The 22989-nt window shown below is 38.2% G+C and overlaps 4 protein-coding genes across 4 annotated transcripts; 2 read left to right on the top strand and 2 right to left on the bottom strand.

Moving 5' to 3' along the window:
• Positions 1-5004: 5004 nt before the first annotated feature.
• LOC126795511 (uncharacterized) lies at positions 5005-8051 on the top strand. Its single transcript, XM_050522340.1, is given in 9 exon segments — positions 5005-5015; positions 5232-5319; positions 5789-5848; positions 5946-6198; positions 6506-6661; positions 6794-6843; positions 6845-6864; positions 7357-7513; positions 7887-8051. Coding segments are annotated over 9 exon segments (960 nt in total).
• A 227-nt stretch (positions 8052-8278) lies between these two features.
• Positions 8279-9608, bottom strand: LOC126795157 (uncharacterized). Its single transcript, XM_050521987.1, has 4 exons — positions 9475-9608; positions 9065-9367; positions 8516-8695; positions 8279-8421 (listed from the first exon to the last, which is right to left on the bottom strand). The coding sequence occupies exons 1-4, from the start codon at positions 9487-9489 to the stop codon at positions 8362-8364; spliced, it is 558 nt and encodes a 185-aa protein (XP_050377944.1). The 5' UTR covers positions 9490-9608; the 3' UTR covers positions 8279-8361.
• Positions 9609-12629: 3021 nt separating this feature from the next.
• LOC126793456 (glutamate dehydrogenase 2-like) lies at positions 12630-16354 on the top strand. The gene is made up of 9 exons (XM_050519989.1): positions 12630-12864; positions 12954-13067; positions 14470-14691; positions 14799-14873; positions 14962-15078; positions 15248-15498; positions 15594-15669; positions 15755-15841; positions 15968-16354. Exons 1-9 carry the CDS (start codon positions 12757-12759, stop codon positions 16151-16153), a joined length of 1236 nt encoding a protein of 411 aa, XP_050375946.1. The 5' UTR covers positions 12630-12756; the 3' UTR covers positions 16154-16354.
• Positions 16355-17801: 1447 nt separating this feature from the next.
• On the bottom strand, positions 17802-19808 carry LOC126794519 (light-harvesting complex-like protein 3 isotype 1, chloroplastic). The gene is made up of 3 exons (XM_050521262.1): positions 19322-19808; positions 18291-18428; positions 17802-18191 (listed from the first exon to the last, which is right to left on the bottom strand). The coding sequence occupies exons 1-3, from the start codon at positions 19689-19691 to the stop codon at positions 17935-17937; spliced, it is 765 nt and encodes a 254-aa protein (XP_050377219.1). The 5' UTR covers positions 19692-19808; the 3' UTR covers positions 17802-17934.
• Positions 19809-22989: the final 3181 nt, after the last annotated feature.

The following is a 22989-nucleotide window of genomic DNA, read 5'->3' as shown; positions in this document are numbered from 1 at the left end:
TGATTTTCTACCCAATCAAGCCAAAGCCTAAGTTTGAGCCCAAAACCCATTTTTTACCCAAAACCAATCACTTCACCCATACTTATTTCAACTGCTCATTCCTTATTCGGCAAACACATTCAAACTTTTTGTTGATGGGACTGGTGCTTGGCCAATTCCGGCCGCACCAGAGAATTCGGAAGGAAAGATCACGCTCGTACCCTTCAAAATCCATTCAATCTTCTACCTCTGACAACCTCCTTGAGCATGATTTAGGGGGCTCTAAACACCAAGCTAGATCTGAGAACGCCGACCTATCCTTCCATCACCGCCCATATCTATTGACCACCCATCTCTTCGACGACGAGATGAAGAGAAGTATTGAGGACCATCAGTCCTTGAGGTTCACTCTCCTTTTTTAGCTCCATTATAAAAGGAGAGATATCTACTGTTTCAAAGGGGGGATCCGATCTCATTCCAACCCATAAAAGAAAACTCAGTAACTTCAAGTAAGACAACATACCTTATCACTCATACCCAAACCATCACCCACCTTGCCTTAATCCTCACCCAAATCATGCAATCACATCTCTATTGAACTCACAAGCATCCAACTCCCTCATCACACCCTTTTGTAAGCTTCGTTACTCTTGTTAAGCATAGAAAATAGCTGATGTTATAGTTAAGCAAATCTCTGCTGTTACAAGTGAATCTCTAATAACCCGAAAAATTCATATCTAATTTCCAATGAGTTCACATATATTATTAAGTTGGTCATTGTCCAATTTTATTAGCCTAGAATGAAAATGAAAGGGTTTGAAATATTAATTGTTCGGAAACGTTCAATTTGACGAGTCTACGAGTTGACTTTTGTCTCATTGGGATTCTTAGGAAACTTCTTACATGAAAGTCCTAGAGCTCGTCGATACGAATTAGTGGACATGTGGCACGCCTAAATCAGAGTTCGTATGAAGAAGTTACGAATCAAAAGATATTTGGACAATTTTGGAAAATAGTATAAATAAAAGAATTAAAGAGAAAAAGGGGAGAAAAATCAGAAATTCGGATAGGTACTGTTCACCCCCGAAAAAAATCCAGAAATTTCTCTCCCGAGCAGCCAACTTTGGGCCGCCAGATTTCCGCCGTCCGGCCACCATAGAGCGGCGCACCGGTCATGTTTGAAAGGTTGCTGCATCCCCTGATGATTGGTGGTAGCGTCACCCACCATCTCGCCGCCGTTTAGGAGCGGTGAAGCCCGGAAGTTCTCCCGGAAAAACATATTTCGCCGACTTCAACTCTTCGGATCTCCCTCCTCCGGCAACCAATCGGTACGATTCTTGTTTCATTTTGAATGTCTCCTTCCATACTACAAACCAACCCTCCAAAAGATTTAACCCCAATCGTTATGTGCTAGGAGAATCGAAGAAAAAAAATTTTAGGTTTTTAAATTGAGGCTTTTCGGTTCTTGTTAAATTAAAGTGTTTAAGCTCAAAATAAGACTTTGTGGTGAACTAGGAAGTTGTTAGGAATGTCATTTAGATTATGGTGGTGAAATTTGGTGATCATTGGTAACGGTCGGTGAACAATGACGCCGCATGAATAGTACTATGAATCGTGTTTTTATGAACATTGTTATGTAACAGTAAATATGAATATTGTTTTAGTAAACGTGATGTGAACAGTGTTTCGTAAAACATGACTGTGAACAGTGTCATGGTAAACAGTAACTGTGAACAGTGTTGTAATAAAAAACAGTACATTGGAACAGTGATTAGTAAACATGAACAGGTTCTGTGAACAATGTTTTATGAACATCATTTAGCTGTACTGAAATCGTCACCTGATATTTTACGTATCATTTTCTAAACATTTATCATGCTATTAGATGACTGACGAAATGCGTGAGGAAATTACTTTCAGTGTCGTGAAAGTTGCACGCAGGAAAGAAGGTGAGTAAAAATCTCACATATTTATGAATCTACCCTTGCGGAGATTCAAGATTATGAAGAATTTTAAAGAATGAAATATGACGTGTATATGATATAGTGGAATATATATATTTGTATAAATGATAAATAGGTACATATATATAGTTTGCTATATTATATACTGTTATGATTTCGTTGTGAATATGTCATTTTGATGATGAGATTTATATATCGAGCATGTGATTTGTTTTGTACAATATGACATGATGATTATTGTACGTGGTTTTAACATGGAGATTGTTAAAACGTTTTTGTCCTCGGATGTGATTTTGTCTACGGACGTGTGATGTCTTCAGATGTGTTTTGTCTGCGGACGTGATTTTGTCTACGGACGTGTGATGTCTTTGGATGTGTTTTGTCTTCAGACGAGTTTTTGTCTTCAGAAGTGATTTATGTCTTCGGACGTGATTGATGTCTTCGGACGAATTTTGTCTTCGGATGTGATTTTTGTCTTCGGACGAGTTTGTCTTCTGACGTGATTTATATCTACGGACGAGTTTTTGTCTTCGAACGTGTTTGGCATGTCGGAACCTAGCCTTTGGCCGGGCGAAAGTTACGATACAGTTAGAGCTCTAGTCTTTCTTCCGGAGTACTGCATGTGAGGTAACAGATGGGTTATCGGCTCATGAGTACTCATATTTTTGGATGATGGGTAGCAGGAGGTTGCCCAATGTCTACGGTGTACTACATGAGGGGTAACAGATGTGTACCAGCGCTCATGAGTACCCGTGTTATAAATGCATTTGGGTAAACAGAGGGGTTGCCCAATTTCTCATGAGCACTTCATTTTCATATTTTTGGACAACCAGATGGGCCGTCCATAGACTCATGAGTGCATTTTATAATTGATGTTTTGTGATTTTCGTATATATTGATATGCGGGTGGTATTTGTTATTTTACTCATACGAGCTGCAAAGCTTACCGGATTTGTGTTTACAATCCCGGTGCACCAATTCGATGGTGTAAGGGATAACTTCGCAGGTGTGGATTAGCGGGAATTGACGGACCGCTCAGAAGAGTTGGAGTTATTTATTTACATCATGTGGTGAGGATTTTGTGTGGATTTCTTTGTGAGGATTATATATTTCCATTTGTTATAATGTCGAATTATAAATTTGGATTGTAATAATCGGTTGACTGAGTTGTATTTTGAACTCAGAGATGATCCGCTGTGGCATTTAAAATGGTTTCGATTCATTGAGAATATTTTAGTGTTTTTCATGGCTTCGAAATTTGAGTTTTTATGCTCGAAATTTTGGGGTCGTGACAGTTGGTATCAGAGCCTAAGTGCGTATTTGGCGATTATCAATATCATCCGGGAGCGATGACCCGATCGCAGTGGGCCCCCATCACATGCTCCCCGGTATTGATTTGTCGCCAGGTACGCGAGAGTGTTAGGAGCCATACCTTATGGTTTGGTCCTGTAGGGAGTATTGTGACGATACTTCGATGGTTCACATTCTTCTGAAATTTCATGATTGATATCGGTTGGATCTATTTTGTCTAATTCGAGACTTCACATGTTTGACTAAGTGTTAATTGTTGGATGGTGATGAATTTGGAAAAGGGTCGTGGATAGGGCCGAGGACGGGCGATAGGTCGAGGCCGAGGTAGGGCTGCATGCCGAGTCCGCAATGTGGATAACCTTTATGAGGAGGCTACTCCACGGGAAAGACAGGTTAATCCTACTGTTGTCGTTAGAGACGATAGTCGTGTGCTAAAGTCGATCAATGACATTAGTGGTCTGTCAGCGCCGTCATTTCATAGAGGCCTGTATTATATGGTAGCGGACCACTGGATCGAGAGGATGGAAACCTACTTTGAGATGATTGAGTGCGCTGAGATAGAGAAGAAGATGATAGCCACATTCATTATTAATAGTTCAGAAGTGGAGATATTAGGATTGATTCCTACATCTATGGGGAAACTCTTTATGTGTCACTTCACCCCTTAGAGTGTTCCTCGAATCAAAGACGATATGTAAGGCTTGTCCTATTGTGATAGGAAGTAGAGAGTTCTCAGCTTCTTTGATAGTAATTCCGGACCACACCTATGATGTGATCTTAGGAATAGATTGGTTAGGCCGCAACACGCGGAGATTGATTGTTTGGGCATGGTGGTGTTCTTTCATAAACCAGGGAAACTAGTGTTTCATTATCTTTGCCTCAAGTCGGATAATGCCATGAGAGCTTGAGTCTTGTCACATGTGGAGTCTGTGGATCTGGAAGTAGCTATCACAGATATTGTTGTGATACCCGAGTATAGTGAGATGTTTCAGGAGATACTGAGTTTACCTTCTTGGAGAGTTGTCGGTTTCTTTATTGACGAGGTACCTGTTATAGCACCTGTATCGAAGGCGCCGTATGAGATGAGACAGAACGAGCTTAAAGAATTGATGACTTGTGCGATCAGCTTATAGGGGCTACAATACTATCTGAGTTTGACCTGAGATCCAGTTACCATCAATTCAGGGTGAAGAAGTTACTGGAATGCTAACTGGTTTGAGTATATAGATTTCCATCAGGGCAGAGAACTATGAAGAAGTCTTGATGGAGAGCGTTGACCATATATTGAGGGATATTCAGTGTTACAATGTTGAGGACTGGATTTTAGTATGCAACTAATCTAAGTTGAAGTCTAATGAGGTGGAAGTATTATGTTCAAGGTAGGGATGTAAAGACCATAGGTTGGAGGTAGTTTAACGAAAATTTTCGAGATTAGCATCTCTAACATTATTGGTAACAGAGTGGTAGGGTGTGTGATACATCCTTAAGGTGGTGATACAATTATTGAATTGAGATTCACATTACGTAGTTGTTGCGTTCCAACTTGTTTTGGTTCGGCCATAGACAATTGAAGTTACACATTGTTCTTGGCTGAGCAAGAAATCTAATGTGTTAGAAATTTTATTATGGCGTCACGAATTAATTATTTGCTAGATGAGCATGTAATTGAGAACGCTGATCTTTCATGAATTAATCATTTTGGTGTTGGGGATTGGAACTTAGCTATGCCACAGATCCAAATGAGACGCAAATGGCGATGAAGTAACTCTATTAAAAGTAAGGAATGAGATGAACTTAGATGGATAGAAGAAGCAATCACGATGTCTACAATACAACACCAACGAGGAAGAAGAAAGTAATCGACAAAACAACTAAAGAGATGGAAGAACTATGCATCCAGGAACAGTAGACATCGTGTTATTTTGATTTGTGTATGACTACAGTCAGAAGATATTATTTTTATTTGTGTTATTTCAGCTTACGGCAATCAATGGGAGGATATCTTGATGCCTACAGTCCCCAAAACTCGGTTACTCCTGCTGGCGTTTTCGTCAACCGTGTTGAGGTCAGGATCTTTGTTTGATGTTATTCAAGTCCTACTTTTTTTTTTTTTTGCAAAATATACTTTTCGCATCCTACTAGTTTTTAGCTGCACATTTGTCTCTTTATTTGCTTTTGCTAATGAAAAATAATATCATTATGGGTTAGCTGTTCAGGAGAGAGAGAGAGAGAGAGAGAGCTTAACTTTTGAGGTTGAAAAACTAAAAAAAAGAAAAAAAAGAAAAAGGAACTTAAAAACTCAATAAAGTTCATATGGCTGAATTTGTGAAGCCAGAAGAGAACCCATATCTGTTTCTATATACAATATACTACTTATAAGTTTTACATACAAAAAGGTGAGTGCTTGATCACTAGCATATGTGTATCTATGATATGGAGTGTCATATATCTATCGCTCCATATCATTTGTCCTTATATTTTCTTGTTTAGTAAATAAACTAAATCTAGTTTCCTAAATTTTATTTCTATTGAAGGACGTCGAGTTTGAATGCGTACCAATGTTGCTTATGGAGCAAGTGCTCAAATTTTTGAATGTAAGTATAGTTTCATGCTTTTGGGACAGTTTATGCTTTTGAGCAAGTGCCACTTTATGTTTCTTTATTGTCAATTTTGCATACTTAAGTGTTACAGGATGTGAGAGAAGACCTTCGAAATTCAATGGCAAAGGATGTTGTGACTATTAAAAATGAGAGTTTGATATCTGATAGAGATCAAGACCGCATGGGGATACAGTCTAATGCTTATGAAAGAAAATTGTGTACTCAGGTGCCTAAAGATATCTCACTACATTTTCAGAAGAAGATTACTCTGTCTAAAAATGAGAAGCAAGATATGGACATTAGTTCTTTCTTCGGAAATCAAGAAACTTACAGACAATACCTGGGTACGTATAAGTTTTTTTATATTCTTGTTGTCGAAATCAAATTACTTAAAGAAAAATTCTGTGTAACCTCACTGCTTACATACCTTGAACCTAATTGTGAACCTACCTGGTAGGTTGAGACAATAGCCGGTGCTTAAATATTCAGTTTCATACAATTATTTATGTTCTCATAACCACTTCTATAGAAAAACTTAAAACTGCTATAATAGGTTGGGACTATAGAAGTTGCTAAACTGTTCAGTTTGTGTTTATAACTTCTTTTATAAAACAACTTAAACTGATATAATCTGTTATGGAATCAATACAGAAATAGAAAAGGACGATAAGCTTCTTGCTCAGGTGCTTCAGTCTAGAACTCTAGAAATGGAAAGAGAGAGATCAAGTAGACAACATCTTATACTTGTAGCATCTCTGCTTGATCGAATACCTAACCTATCTGGCCTTGCAAGGACTTGTGAGGTTTGTAATCAGTTATGATGGGCGTTTTCACTACTGTGTTTCTCAATTAGATTTTTGCCCCGATTTTCAGCTCAGTGTTTCTTGCATCATTGTTCTTCTCCAGGTATTTAAAGCATCATTTTTTTTTTGGTTAAAGTATTTAAAGCATCATGTTTGGCCATTGCGGATAAAAATGTACTACATGACAAAACAATTTCAACTAATCCGGTTTGTCGATAGTTATTTATCATCAATATATGATCACATTCATGTGGACATATGCACTTTACTAAACTGTGAGGTCTTCTCTTTTTAGTTTTTGCCAACCTGGAGTGAGTTATACTTTCTTGAAATTTATACGCATTTATAATGCTGTCTTGCTTGGTCAAACTAAGGTTTTAACAGTACCTTGAGCGGGCGTTCTTTATTAACCAAAAGGATGATAATTATGAAACAAAATATCCCTTATATACAAGTTCCAAAAGATGTTTATGTTGAATGATTCCTTGTGTTTTTGCCTGCAAGCTCTACCATAACATATTGCAAAACAAATGGCTCTTCCACAATTTTTGTATTAAATGCAACTGGATCAACCTGTCATATGATAATGGGATATTTGTGGTAGTATATACATACTTTTACTTATGAAGTGTACATGTCGGTTGTATCTAGTAAATTAATTACAGTTTCTAATACTTTGTAACATTTTTGCCCCTTTAGTGTGACTGCGGAGAAGTGGGTTCCTATCGTTGAAGTCCCGGTGAATAGTTTGAAGGTTTTCCTTCAGAAAAAGAAACGAGAAGGCTTCTCAATTTTAGGACTAGAGCTGACTGCAAATAGTATACCTCTTGATCAATATATCTTTCCTAAAGACACAGTAAGTCTCTGCCTCTCCATTTCTTTATATTTTGACAATCATGAATGGATTTGAGAACCTCCATTTGACCACATTGATATATTCTCACTCGTTTTACATCATATCATTTAATTTAAAAAAAAGAGAGAACAAAAATAGCTGTAGTTATCAGCAGAAAGAAAATAAAGAAAATAAATGCTGGATTTATCAAAGAAGTGAAGGAACCATGATATATATTCTTCTACGAGGTTTTTTTTTTTTTTTTTTTTAATTTGCTTGCAGTTAAATTGCATATGTAGGAGAGTGGCAGCCATTCATTTAAATAAATTCTGAGAATATTTTCCATTTCCGTTGTCAAATATTGACGGTTTATTTACTTCCACTTTCTGGCCAGGTACTGGCTCTTGGCTGAGAGAAGGAAGGTATACCAGTTGATATAATACATTTTCTGGATGCGTGCCTTGAGATTCCACAATTGGGAGTTGTTAGATCTCTAAATGTCCATGTCAGTGGTGCCATCGCTCTGTGGGAATATACTAGACAGCAAAGATCCCAGTAGTTTTTTTTCTTTCTAAACGTCACAAACAGTCTACTAGCTATATAAAATAACTTAAGACCGGAGCACCTTCGCACTATGTGAGTCAGATGGCTCCCATCACTGCCAAATGAAGAAGGGTGTCTGGGAGAAAGAACAGAATGACAAATGAATGTGTGGTAATCTTACAAATTAATCAGTTGTATGAAATATATAACGCTTCAATGTTAAGTTTTGCTCTTTCTCCAGAAGCAACATTCTGGTTAACAGAAGCATATATATTTTTATAAAATTTAGGAGTGTATGATACAAAATCACATAGGTTGTTACAGTTTCACTTTCGCTTTGCTGATGATGGGAACAACTTGCAGAAAAAGGCCTGTTGCTTTTGCACCTGAAAGGTTTTGAGTTTAGATTAATACACTGCAGAATAAGCTAGCCAGAGATTTGATCGTAATATAAAATTTCAGCTTTCAACTATATCTTACCTTCAAGGTTTTGATAGCAGCTTTTATTTTTTTGCTGGCATTGTAGGCACGTTTCTTTCTTGTCTTCCTCTCTTTCTTAGCGTGGAAACTTGTAAGAGGTCCAAATATGGTTGGTGATCTGCAGTTGCCAAAGCAGGTTGGAGCTTTTGGATTCTTCGGCTTTGTTGGGAAAGTGACAATCTAACAACTCAACTTCATTAGAGAATGTATTGCATAATCAATCTGACTTGCCATTACCTACCCAAACTAACTTATGTTCATATCTAAACCATTCTATAACTTCATTGAACTTTTTCCCATGAAATTAAAGTTTATTGCTGATTGTAGCCTCTCCAATTGAAAGGCCTATGTGCAGTTAGTGTTTAGCACACAAAATGCTCTGAACAAATCACTTTTGATAGCCTTTAGTTCTAGATTAATACAGTATAATCTCTCTGCTGCTTAATCATTCAACTAAAATAACATTTGGACGTTTGGTTCAATCAACCCAGATTACTTAGAAGATATTTGTTTCTATCAACACCTAAAGAGCAAGTACTACTAAGGTACCTGAGCGTGAGGTTGTGGATTGCTAGTGTGGTTTGAATCTGGAAGAATGGGTGTGGATGGTGACAATGATGCTGGAGCCGTTCTTGCGGATTGGCGAAGGCGTTGAGAGTACTGAAGGAGCTCAGCTCTCCTACTGGTAGTATAGCCTTTGCCATCAGCACTACCCCTCGGAGAAACGGCCTCTCGCTCGACGGTATGATGAACATGATAGTGGTGGTGGTGATGAGTTAACGGAGGTGGTCTTCTCTTCGGCATCTCCACATAAACCGATACCAACACCGGCTTGTCTTTCCAGTAAGGGACCTGGAATAATTCAAGTAGCTAGTGATCTACTACTACAATATATACCATGGAAAGATAAGTGATGTGCATGTGTGTGTATTTCTGTGTGTCAAAACATATGTTATTACCCTTTTTGTTGGCATATTTTGATGATGAGAAGAAGGGAAGAGATTGCCACATTGAGGGATGATTAGTCGAGAGGTTTTAATATAGTCAGATCAGAGGAGGTGGTGAAGGAGAGGTGAGGCCAAACAGATAAAGCCACAAAATGAGTTATTGTTTCTTGATTGAAACGAAACCAAGCTCATTCAAATATGTTTATGATAAACAAATGAAGGGTCCGATGCACACCCTGGAAAATATGATACTATAAATTCTATCAGTTAAACTAAACCAGGCAAGGGTACGATAGACTCTATCAGTAAAACTAAACGAAGGAAGGGACAAGATGCTACATCCCAAGATGTTGTAATGTTAAGAGAAAATATCTTTCATGGAAGTGGACCAAGTGCCAAACTTTAACTCTTATTCTCAACGATCAGCACAGACATAGATAATGATTAATTTGTCAAGCATTCTACAAGAGAGTAAATTTGTCAAGTCATTTTTTTTTATAGATTTGGTACATCGGTATTGTGAACCAGTATTAAAGGGAAAGTTAGTATGAGTTAATGCTCGTTGTGCATCAACTTTATCCTAAACTTGTAAAATGAGTTGACAAAGTAGTAATATTGTCTTCAAAATTGTAACCGAGTTGACAAAGTTGTAAATTGTTATTTACCACTTGAGTTTACTATTAGTGTCTTTTTTAAAGAAAATATTATATTGCTCAAAACAATGGCCAGAAGACACGTTACATCATATGCCGAGCTCTACAAAATAAGTTGAGCAGAGGCAACAAGCACCATGACCGGTACTTTCACACTGAAGACCGTGAAGGGGTTCAGACGTCCGGTTATATGGTTTCATTTTCGCTTTGAGGATGCTAGGAACAACTTGGAGAAAACGCCTTGTTTCTTTTGCCCCTGAGAAGGATTTGAGTGATTGATCAGTCTACTAGCTAGCTAGCTAGCATAGTTAAGTGTCTCCTGAAAATAAATCAAATTCTGATGACTTCACAAAAATTAACTTCATCTCTTTTAGTACGTAGTCATCACCTGAAAGCTTTTGATAGCCGAAATAATTTTATTGTTGATGGTGGCGCTGCGTTTCTTTCTCGTCTTCCTCTGTTTCTTAGCTTGGAAAGGTGTACAAAGTCCAAAGAAACTTGGAAAACTCCATTTCAAGCACATCTGGGAGCTTGATCTGAATTCTTTGGTTTTCTTCTGACAACCACAATCTAGCTACTACAATTTATTAGACGATGTAATACATACCTAATCTGTCACAGTCCAGATTCTACAAAACAAAATTGTAATAGAAAGATAGAGGATATGGTACCTTAGCTGCAGGTTGTGGACTCTTGTCGTGGGTTTGCTTTTCGTAATAGGGTTTGGATGCTGGAGCTGCTGATGATCCAGTAGATAGACGAAGGCGTTGAGAGTACTGAAGCAGCTGCGTTCTCCGACTGATGTAGCCTTGGCCACCAGCACCATGCCTGTAATGAATAACCTCCCGCTTGATGGTGTGATGAATATAAGGATGGTGATGGTGAGGGTGAGGGTGAGGGTGCGTTGATGAAGCTGGTCTTCTCTTCGGCCTCTCCACGTAAACTGTCAGCAACACCGGTTTACCCTTGGGGCAAGTTTCCTGAAAATTGTATAGTGATTTATGAATTACTACTACCAATCGAGTGTAAATTTATCTCTTTTTTGAGTTACTGGAGAGTCTCAGCTTTTTAGTTTTCTCGTGTTGTATTTCTGGTCTTTGCCTTTTTTGGGCTTTGTTTTCTTCTGGCTTTGTCACTAATGAATCTATCATTTCCAAAAAAAAAAATGTTGTTTTATACCCCTTTGGAACAAATGAGAAGGCACTCAAAGCAGGCTTAGCTCTCAACTCAACAGCAAAGGAAAAATTTTGATGTCATTGTTGGTTTGTGGTTTAAATTAATAAGCTTATCAATTATCTTTTGTATTAAGCCCATATTATGACCTAACCCTATTAGGTTTAGGTGGTTGTCTAGAAATATAAATACATGTTTTACCAGCAGTATTGTAGAAAGAAAACAAAAGAGTCGCATCTTTGGGGTTAAAGAGAAGTAGCCGCAGTTAAGGGTTCTATAGAAGTTGTTCTTCTATTTGATGTTTTTCTCTTTGGTGATATTTGGATTTGAGTGATAAACACCTTGTAATCTCTTTTTGATATTAGTGGAATCTCCTCATTGTTTTTGCCCGTGGATGTAACCCTTTGATTTTGGGGTGAACCACGTAAATCTTTGTTTCTCTGTCTATTTATCTTTTTTCAAGTTTTTAGTACTTCATACTTGTTACGCTTCCGCACAACAATTGTTTCTGCTCTGATACCAATTGTTGTGCGGAAGCGGCCAACAATCCCACACACACGCGCGGGTTCAATAATGCCGATATTTCCCCAAATTTTAGCCACCTGGTAGAGTTCGGGTATGATGTTTTCCACAAAAGATCTCGACATTAATGTGTGTGGTAGCAATCATTATAACCCAATGATGACTCTTCATCTTTTCCAAGATTCCAAATGACTCAAATCTATGTCAATAATTTCCAACAATATCCATCTTGGCGTGATTCGAGTTATCACTAGTTGTCTCACGATCCCAATAGCTCCACCTCGACCACAAACATCAATCCAAGTCTAAATTTTATGACCCAAATTCAAATGGGAGCTCCACCAAATTCGATCGTATGAGACATCAAATCTCAAACATAACTTGGGTTCTGATACCACTTATTGCGCTTCCGCACAACCGTCATTTCACAATTGCGGAAATGCGGATTGCCGCCAAATTCAAGATACATATTTACTTAGAAGGAAATTCTGTAATTTTCATTCTAAAAGATTTGGAGATATAGAAAACATGGAAGATTTGAAACTCTTTTCCAATGCGGCTATGTCATCCCATTGTTTTTGCTCATAAATTTTCAGTTTTACAGAGTCGTCATAATCCATAAACCATGAAATATATATAGCATAAAGACAAATACCCAGTCATATCCTACTTGAACAAGTCTGTCACTATCCACAACGAGCCTATCTCATGCACTATAGAAAAGGTCATGTCAGTCCCCTTAGTAAAAAACAACTACAACGAACTATAAACCAAATCCCAAGAATGGACATAAATGAATTCCCATTTTTGGTCCACCTATATAGTTTTTAACCTTCCCCAGATACAGTACAATCTCATATATCACTTCACTCTTCTTCTCACCTTGTCTTTGTGTTTGTGGGCTGCTTTCAGTTTCTGTGTCTTCACTGTTTAGCTTGAAGCAGCCATGAATGCTCTTGCAGCCACCAACCGCAATTTTCGCCATGCAGCTCGCATTCTTGGGCTGGATGAGAAGCTTGAGAAGAGTCTTTTGATTCCCTTTAGAGAAATCAAAGTAATCATCTTTGATCTTCCCATCTGCATAAAGTTTTGATCTTTATGGTTTTTGGGTTTTTTTTTTTTGATATCTTGTTGGTATTGCAGGTTGAGTGTACTATTCCAAAAGATGATGGCACTCTGGCTTCTTATGTGGGATTTAGAATTCAACATGACAATGCTCGTGGCCCGATGAAAGGAGGAATTCGTTACCATCCTGAGGTTATACTTCCTACATCTTTAATCTTTCATTTTCCATGTTCTTGGTGTTGTATGTTCATGTTGAAATCTGAAATGAATGAAGTTAAGAACTTTTACCGGTTCGACTTGATGTTGACTATTATAAGTGTATTCACACTGTCTGAGTTAATGCATGAGCAAATTAAGGTGCGAGGGGAATGCTCATCTCTGTTTAAGTTTGGATTCTTGTTGCTGATCGAAATCATTGATTCAGTTTTTGAACTCTATGGTAATATGCTTTTGATTTGATCGATCTTGATGGTGACATTGCCTTGGTTGAAATTGAAATTTTGGTTTCATAAGTTGTTATGCCAGAACCTTGGTTTCATAAATTGGAATTTTTTAATTTTCTGATCAGGATTCCCTGTTCAAACATCGCTAACATTCGAGGGCAAATACATGTTCTTCAGTTCCTTTGATCCTTCGAGATACTGTGTGAAATAGAAATCTAAGCTGCTTATTTATGAACAATAAAAAGTACTTTATCAGATCACTTTGGATCCCATTTCTAAGGAGTGCACTATAAATGCTCAATAAACGACAATGTTTAATACTGCGATATTGGCATTCCAGCTGAGCAATGATTAACTGGTTTGGTGCCCTATGTAACGGTGTTAACTACATTCTCCGATGGGACATCCAAACTTCTTTCTGTCGTATTCATGCTTGCAAGGTCAATCTAGTACATCTTGGCATGGGTTGTCGTCTTCTGAATCATGAAGTGTTATGAGTAATGTGGTTTCCTATTTTTCCCGTTTCAACATTATTAGCTCAGTGTCAATATGAACAAACTTGCTTCCCTTCTAGATCAAGCAACAATATCATGGTAAACTATGTTAATAATGAATTTCCACTTATCTTAGCAATCTGTGTAGTTGTATTAACTGCTGCACTCAATTACTAACATTCATTAGGCTGTAAAATGATATGCACGGTTATGCACGACATGTGCTACTGCTATTTGTATCATTAAGATATTACCCACTGAACTACAATCACTGCATGTTGCTGTTAGAGAAGCCAGATATATAATCTGTTAATTAGAGCTTTTCTATATATGGCTTCAAACTCATATATACGACCATCTTTAATAAGTTCATCTAGCTGTTAGTACTCTAGACATTGTGTTAAATTTAACACAACTGACTCTTTCAGCATTTGATTAGATGAGACTACCGTTTCCTATAGCATTATTTTGCTTGCTAATACAGGTCATAGCTTGAGCCCCCATCTGACCCAATGTGGTGATCTTGTGGATTAATGAGCTGGAATGATTTCTCTTATGTCGTGTATAGATATGCTTAAAAGTATGTACTGTGACCGGTAATTCAGATATTTATTGAATTCATTCCAGTACTGAACTACTAAATTGCAATGGTGCAAGGTTGACCCGGATGAGGTGAATGCTCTAGCTCAACTAATGACATGGAAGACAGCTGTGGCAAATATTCCTTATGGGGGAGCTAAGGGTGGGATTGGCTGCAATCCAAGGGACCTGAGTATCAGCGAATTAGAACGTTTGACTCGTGTTTTTACTCAGAGGATCCATGATCTCATTGGAATTCACAGGGATGTACCTGCCCCTGACATGGGAACAAATGCGCAGGTACCTTTTCATCACACTGAATTGAGACTTGACTTCTTTTGTTTCAAGGGATGACTCTCTGAGTTTTTGGTGTCAAAATACACTATCCTAATTCTTTATGCGTACAGACAATGGCTTGGATTCTAGATGAGTACTCAAAGTTTCATGGTCATTCACCTGCAGTTGTGACAGGAAAACCTATTGTAAGTGTCTTGCACCACAAGAGAATAAAATAATTCTTATGCTGAGTGCAACTATAATATTATTTCTGCTATTGATGCTGGCGATTAGGATCTTGGTGGTTCACTTGGAAGAGAGTCTGCAACTGGACTTGGGGTGATTTTTGCTACAGAAGCTGTACTTGCTGAGTATGGGAAGTCAATTTCTGGCTTGGAGTTTGTTATACAGGTTTTTCTTAATTCACACTCATACATTTTTTTTTATCTGTTATGGATTGAAACTGCCTTCTGCGGTTCTGCTTCGACCATTTAGTACATGGTTCTGTTTTTTTTTTTTTGAAGCATACAAATATGTTGCTCAAACAATAGCCATCTACAAACTCATTTGTACATCTTAGGGTTTTGGAAATGTGGGCTCATGGGCAGCCAAGTTACTTCATGATAGAGGGGGTCTTGTCGTTGCTGTGAGTGACATCAGCGGTGCAATCAGGAACCCAACTGGAATTGATATCCCAGCTTTACTGAGACACAAAGAGAGCAACGCAAATTTAAAGGATTTCCAAGGTGCAGAGTGTATGGACCCAAATGACTTGCTTGTTCACGAATGTGATGTTCTCATTCCCTGTGCCTTGGGAGGTGTTATTAACAAGTGTGTATTCTGCTTCACTAAGAATGCATGAAACAATACGTTCCATTTTTTCTTGATCTTATCTTGTTGTTGAGCTCTTTTATTGTTTATTGAAGGGATAATGCTGCTGATGTTAAGGCAAAGTTCATTATAGAGGCTGCAAACCATCCCACTGATCCTGAAGCTGATGAGGTAATTAGCCTCTGTATTTGAGTTAGATATAGGAACTGGTTGCTTAATTAATAGTTACATTCTTAATAGAAATCTTCTTTTGTAGATTTTGTCCAAGAGAGGAGTTGTTATTCTCCCTGACATATATGCAAATGCTGGTGGTGTGACAGTTAGCTACTTTGAATGGGTTCAGGTACGAATGATTAATGCCTGAAGAATGTATTCAGGAAATTAATCTTCACTGATGTGTTTGTATCAGCCATATGGATCGGTATTTTCTGAACTAATAGGGTGAAAAATCACCATGTTTGTTCTGCAGAATATTCAAGGCTTTATGTGGGAAGAAGAGAAAGTAAACAGTGAGCTTAAAAGGTATATGCAGAAAGCTTTCATTGACATCAAAGGTATGTGCCAAGCTCATGACTGCAACTTGCGAATGGGAGCTTTTACCCTTGGTGTGAACCGCGTTGCACGCGCCACCCTCTTGAGGGGCTGGGGAGCATGAGGGAGCTATCTTTATTTGCTCCTCTTGTTCGCTTATCAGCTGCTTCTCCTTGTCATTGTCAGAAAGAAGTTAAAGACCTTGTTTATTTTTCTGTCAATGTGAAATGAATGCCCTATGAGGTTTTCATGTTAAGATCGGAATTTGCAAAGAGCAAGCTAGAGATGAAGACCTGAGGCTTAAAGACAATAGTACTTAATTTAAAGTGTTCTTGAGGGTGAAATGGGATTTTGGGTATGTCTTTCTAGATTCGTGAGAGTAAACATGCCCCGGTGGTAGTATAAGACCATGGATAGCACGAACAGCCTTAAAGTACTGTTCCATGCTTCTTCAAGGCCTTGAGGTCATTGACCGACCGTTCCTCGAGATACTGAGAATGTTATAATGCCATCCGCAAACAAATAAGATAAGGCATAGATAGTGTCGCCCGAAACCACAGCCCTTCCACTCCAAGCAAGCTTTGCAGAACCCTCGTCCACATGTCAGACCTCATATCATAACAAAACGATGTTACTACCATCATGGTAGGGCCGACCGTATAGAAACCAAAATGAAATCTTTAACAACAGCGTGACCGGAAATCCATGATCCAGGACATCGAAATGATAAAGGGGCCAATGAGTCCCAAGAGTCGGTTTCCGGATCATACCTCAGCCGTAAAATGAAATCAGAAATCCAACAAAAGTGATTGCCGAATAAAAGAGACTCCATGTATAACTAAACAAGGCGCATCCATCCACTTCCCTCTTGACAATTTCAAGGCGCATCCATCCACTTCCCTCTTGACAATTTCAAGCACACTAAGCACGGCTAAACCCGAAAATAGTGATGACTAAAGGATTTCACACTGGGAAGTAGAAGGGAGTATACACATCGCGAGTAGTTGAATAATGTTTCCTTCCTCAATTTGGAATGTGGTGATTGAAAGAGGTTGGCGATCATCGTAATGAAACCCACTCTTGAAAACGTAGACAACTGCAGGTCACCCAAATGAGTCCGAGTATTGTGTTGGCCTAGCCTATCATCACCAGGAGGGAATTTAATCTCCAAGCCTAACAACTCTGATGGCTTGCCTAAACTGAAGGAAACATGACCACCATCAGTTCGATCCATTCTAACTTATGTATCAGATTATATCAAGTGACCTATCTTTCATGCACAAAATTGACCTAGTTTGGCTAGCAAGCTTCCCCCTCCATAGCAGTCTCAACTTTTGAAGATATATTGGCCAATTGGCCACCTGATAGTTACTGAGGTAATCGATGTATAATTTGTTTTTGGTCAATCAGGCAAACAAGCCCTCGGTTAACCAATTGATGGACCACCATAGATTGAGCTTATATACGATATTTCTTGTGATGAGGAAACTTCAAGTACTTTCAAGGCTTTCACTAGCTCTTCATGGAAAGTGTGCTCATAATTTAGGTAAACTTCAGCTTCAGCTTACGTGACAGCGTCCAGTACATAGATGATATGGTCATAGAGCTAAAAAAAATTTCTGGCACAAACATCTTTTTCTCATCATCAAGGAATAGTTGAAATTTTCGAGTTTCATCGCTTTTTCCAGGCGATCAATGTAGAAAGGATTATGGAAACTAAGACAATGCAATTAAGAGACGAGATTGAGATCCGCAGAAATTTTCAAGAGTAATTTGTCATTGTAAACACACATTTTACTAAAAACTTTACGAGTACAATTTTCATCCGCCACTAGCATAGAACAACTACAGTAACATAAGGAAGACAACAGAACTGCCCAAGTTCAAAAGGCAAACTCAAGACTACTACTTCCTTGGATTGCCAGGATTGCCAGGAGTCTCATCCTGCCAGGTCGCTTGCCATTGCTTGTCGTAAAACGTCGTCTCATCCAGCAGCTTCTTTAGTTTCTCAACATCCTCGTTCTTGCGGATCAGAAGTACTCCCCCCACAGCTACAAACAGTAACGTTTTGCAGACAAAATTGCCCATTTGATCAACCAGGCCTACTCCAGTCAAGCTATCAACTATATAAGCACTGAAGAAACCTACCATAGCAGCACGACCTGCACAAATAACATAAAAGAGCACATAACCAATTAAATTGAGAAACATGTGTTGTCCAGGGTTTACAATTAAAATAACGTAAGTGGATCTGAACAAACCATTGAGTAGCTCGGCTTCAGGCAAATGGTATCTCTTTATCCATGCCCACCAAGGTACAATTGATGTGTCAAAAAGTACAGGATTATCATTACTGGACGATTCCGGGTTATCCTGGAGCCATTTTCTTCTCCTTGCCTCTGAAAGTTTTTACAAGGTTGAGCATTAGAAATCAAGTCATTCCTGAATTATCAGCAAGTGTAAAGTTAGCACCTGTTATTATTTGTCAATCAAAACGATTAGATCACAAACTCACCGCTGTATGATAAGTTTTACAAAAAGATGCATGAAATTGTTTAGTGAAACACAAGACTGCTCAAACAATTAAGAGATGCTTTCCCTTTGACTCTTATTCAATTTCAAGCAGCACCTGATACTCTATAATGTAATGCAAATAGATTCCAAAGTGAAATAGAGTCACAATTCACAACTAGCTCAATCTTCACTCACATGCAATTTTAAATCTTGAAAATACAAGGTCAAGTGTAAATTCTCAACAGAGAACACATTAACTTATGATAACTTCTTCTAGTTGATCTTTGCAATGTGCAAATGGAGCTCAAATACGCTAATTTACTGAGGAACAAGGGGATGCCAACGCCAGCATGATGACAACAAAGCAGAATCAAGTTTGAGGATCAAATTAGTAAGGCCTTAGACAGCAAATGTCCTTTCGAGGATGCACAAGAGAAATTTACCTAATTGATCCAACTCTTCCAATACTATTCATCTAAATGTCAAAACTTTAGGAGGAAAATCATGTCTTTATTGCTTTAATGCCAATCATAAACATGCAAATTGGTAAACCAAATCAAAACCATTTGAGTCTTCCACTTACAGCACACATTCTACACAACCTCAACTACAATTCAATGTTCCTCAAAACCTCAAAATTCCATTACTCTCAGCACAGATAAATCAGCAACAAAAGCAAACACACATACAAAATCTCAAACATTTGCATCATCTTCAAACCAAACACTAAGAATCAACAAATTAGAAGATCAAAACCAGAGACACCCAGAACCCTCACCAGCATCAATAACAGAATCCCAGTCAGTCTTGCCACTCTTCTCAAACTGCTTCAAGTCCCAAGTCCCATTAACCCATCTGGCGTCCTCAAACAAGCTGACCACCTTCACCTCCTCAGCTGGCGCAGCTGGCCCATTAGAGCTCTCATTCTTGACCGCAACCGGCTCAGCCGCCTTAGGCTCTTCCTCCACAGCTACCACAGCAGCTCCAGCACCATTTTCCGCTGAGGCTCTGGTGGTGAAGAAGAGGGGGGCCCTGTTGAGTCTGAGAGAGAGGCAAGGCTTGAGGGTGAAATGGGGTTTTGGGTATGAGGGGGAGGAGGAGGGAGATAGATGGATTGGAGGAGAAAACAAGGCCATGGAAATAGACATTGGAGTTTGATTGGAATGAGCAAGAGTGAGTTGAGAGAGAGAGAGAGAGAGAGAGAGAGTTTCATTCAGAACATGGTCAGTTTCAGTTTCTTTGGCTATCCTCACTCACCCAAATTGGCAGTTGCTCTGTTTTTCTTTGTCCTTGTTGCTGCTTGCTTTGGTTTATTAATTAATTTAGTAAACGAAACGTGATAGTATTTAGGTGGGGGTGGTAGTATGACAATACCATGGACATGCATGCGTCTTCTAAGGCTAACTCATGAGAGTTTCATGTCAAAATGTACGCGGCCAAATAATACTTAATGTAATAAAGATGTTGGTGGTAAAACTCAAAACACCTTAACAATTGAAAATCTGTTATAAAATAATAAGGTGGTTTGCTTCATGAAGAGGGATTAAGAGAAGAATAGATAAGGAAAAGAGAGGTAAATGTTCATTCATCACTAAACCAGTTAAATAGAGATGTAATAGTTGATGATCACTCGAATTACTCGGTGAGTACTTTCAAGTTACTTGATAATCACTCACAAGTTTACTTCATTATCACACACAAAGCTTGTCTGGTACTCACAAGCTAAGTTGGCTTGCTTGGTACTCGCAAGTTTAGAATATGTATATGCTTAGCTATTTCACCTATTCCACGCTTTTAAATGTCCCACGTGAGTCCGGACCGTTTATAATTTTCCAGGTCTTGACCTCTCATAGCTAGCGTGATAACTATTTTGAATTTTTGTGTGTGTAAAGATGATGTATATATAAAGTTTTGATGATGTATATACAATTGTCTAAATAGCGGTTATCAGCATCGTATCGATTTTGTAAAATAAAGATATAACGGAGATATATCGAGATATATCGAATTATATCAAATTTATCATTTTTGCTAATTTTTAATTAAATTTAATATATTTATAAACATATACATCATAAAATACCAAATAAATTTGAGAAATTAAAACTTATAGAAGTAAATGTAATAAATAAACTTCATAAGAAATATTTAATTGTTTTGACAATTAAAATACATAAATAGTATTACTTAATAAAAATAAAGGTGATCATTAATCATAAACTATCTCGTCATCGAATGCTATCGACAATGTTCTAAAACTCGGTCAATTCGGCCGAGTACTCGGCAATTACTCGATACTCGGCTGGTTACTGAGGCGATTTTGACCTACTCAGTGCCTCTACTCGGCGGGAAGAAAATCAGCCGAGTACTCGGTCCAACTCGGCCAACTCAGTCCAAATCGTCAACTCGGTCAGAAAAAAAGAAGAAGAAGCAAACGACGTCGTTTGCCAACCCTGATTCATTCACTCCTGTCTTCGCCGAGTTCTCTCTCGCTGTCTCGCAGCCTCTCAATCACTCTCTCACTCTCTCAGACTTCTCTCGCCGCCGTCACCAGACTCTCACTCAGTCTGTCAGTCACCTCTCGCCGGACTCGCCCTCCTCTGAGTCCTCTCCTCCTCTCGCTGTTGTCTCTCCTCCTCTCGCCGACTCTCCCTCCTCTCGCTCTCTGTCTCTCAATTGCTCTGACGCTCTCCACTCCAGGCCTCTCCCTCCCCGCCCTCTCTCTCGCCGGACTCGCCCTCCTCTCCTCCTCTTGGGTAAGATTTGGTTTGAGTTGTTTGATTTTCAGTTAAAGTTGGAATCTTTGGCTTTGGTTTTTGGGTTTGCTGGTTTGGGGTATGGATTTTAATCATTTTATTGATCTGTTGTTGGCTTGTTGCTGCTTGAGACTGAGATAGGAATTGCCGAATTGGATTTTGAACCGAAACGAAAATCACTGAAAAATTCAATTCATTTCTAACTAATGCTGTATGTCATCGGCCTTAGAATGAAGATCCTGTAGATCTAATGATCTATGTAGACGTTAATGGAAAGATGGATTCATGGAATGTTAAATAACAATTACAGTTGAATTACAGCAATTTAAAATTAAACTGGTTGAATAAAGAAAAGCTATCTAGAAACATAAGGTTGTTTGGATAATATATATTGAAATGAGGATGCAGATTGAAAAGCTTACTTAAACTTGGATAAGTATTCAATAGAAATAACCAAAAGAATAATCTACCCTTTATCTGGGTTTGGCTTTCTCTGAAAACTGACTAAATCCCAAGTAGTGGAAAAATAATGAAACCTTATGCTTATCATCCCATAACTTCTTCCCAGAGATGCGATGCAGAGAAGAAATCAGGAGTAAATATCAGAATTGCCTAGATGTGAAATCACCTAGGCGCTTATATTTCTTGATCGTAGAAAGCAAGAAGTTTGAGCGTGATTAAATCTATAAGTCTTGGAGGTCAAAATGTTACCTACATAAATTTAGGCTTAGTCTAAACAACTAACATGGACAGTCTGTAAAATCAACTTTGGGGTTGTACTTGCTTCACAACAAAGCATGATGCTTTACAGACTTGGATGAAATGGTACCATGCTGATGCAGAAAAGTCTGGCCACCATTACAATGATTGGAGGAAACATAAAAAATATATATTTAAAAGGCCAAGTTGGATTCAAATCTTGTGAGATGCATTAGTAGTTGTTACGTGAATCATCATAAATTCTGCGATGGAATGAAGTGGAAATGCTTAAAAAGTGGAATGAAAACTCGATCAGACTCTCAGGAGCAATATCTTGGTCTACTTAACCATATTAAATAACAATTACATTTTCATTTGATTTGTTGTGTTGAGCAGTGACTCAGTGAGCATATTGTTCTATACTTCTGTTATTCTGTTGAATGTTGATATGTCACATTGTGTTCTTGACATCTTGTTCTTGACTCCTTGGATATTGCCGAATTTTTTTGTTGTGTTCTTGTTCTGTTGTTCTGTTTTTGATATGTCACATTGTCACTTTAGGAAAATGGCTGGAACAATGTCTTCTTCTGCGTCTAATGCAACATCGGAGATGGATAGACGAGAGTCATTGAAGCGTAATTCAAGTGATGTTGGGTGGGAGTACGGGATGTTGATTGATCCAAAGAGATTAGATAGAATAAAGTGTAAGATGTGTAATTGTTATTGTAATGGACTAATGGTTGTTTTTATTTTTTAGACATTATTATCTCTTAAATATTGTAATATTTTATGGACTATTTTTATTATTTTGAACATTATATATTAGATTATATGTTTTAAAAATAATAATAAAATCCAGAAATTAAAATCCGAGTACTCCTCTACTCGCTACTCACCAGCCGGCTAACCGACTACCAAGTAGCGAGTTTTAGAACCTTGACTATCGATAAAATTTTTCATTTTCTTTAAATTATGTTTTCAAAACAATGTG

This window comes from Argentina anserina, chromosome 5, assembly GCF_933775445.1.
Source record: "Argentina anserina chromosome 5, drPotAnse1.1, whole genome shotgun sequence".
Taxonomy (NCBI): domain Eukaryota; kingdom Viridiplantae; phylum Streptophyta; class Magnoliopsida; order Rosales; family Rosaceae; genus Argentina; species Argentina anserina.
The sequence above is the reverse complement of the archived record's forward strand: the minus strand, read 5'-3'. Positions and strand labels throughout refer to the sequence as shown.

Coding starts and splice junctions, on each gene's coding strand:
- LOC126794519 (XM_050521262.1), bottom strand. CDS start 19,691: ATGTCTATTTCCATGGCCTTGTTTTCTCCTCCAATCCATCTATCTCCC. Junction 18,429..19,321: donor GGATTCTGTTATTGATGCTG/GTGAGGGTTCTG, acceptor AAAAACTTTCAG/AGGCAAGGAGAAGAAAATGG. Junction 18,192..18,290: donor TGAAGCCGAGCTACTCAATG/GTTTGTTCAGAT, acceptor TTATTTGTGCAG/GTCGTGCTGCTATGGTAGGT.
- LOC126793456 (XM_050519989.1), top strand. CDS start 12,757: ATGAATGCTCTTGCAGCCACCAACCGCAATTTTCGCCATGCAGCTCGC. Junction 14,692..14,798: donor ACATGGGAACAAATGCGCAG/GTACCTTTTCAT, acceptor TTATGCGTACAG/ACAATGGCTTGGATTCTAGA. Junction 15,670..15,754: donor CTGATCCTGAAGCTGATGAG/GTAATTAGCCTC, acceptor CTTCTTTTGTAG/ATTTTGTCCAAGAGAGGAGT.
- LOC126795157 (XM_050521987.1), bottom strand. Junction 8,696..9,064: donor ATCCACAACCTCACGCTCAG/GTACCTTAGTAG, acceptor TTGAGTTGTTAG/ATTGTCACTTTCCCAACAAA. Junction 8,422..8,515: donor CTGCTATCAAAACCTTGAAG/GTAAGATATAGT, acceptor AAAACCTTTCAG/GTGCAAAAGCAACAGGCCTT.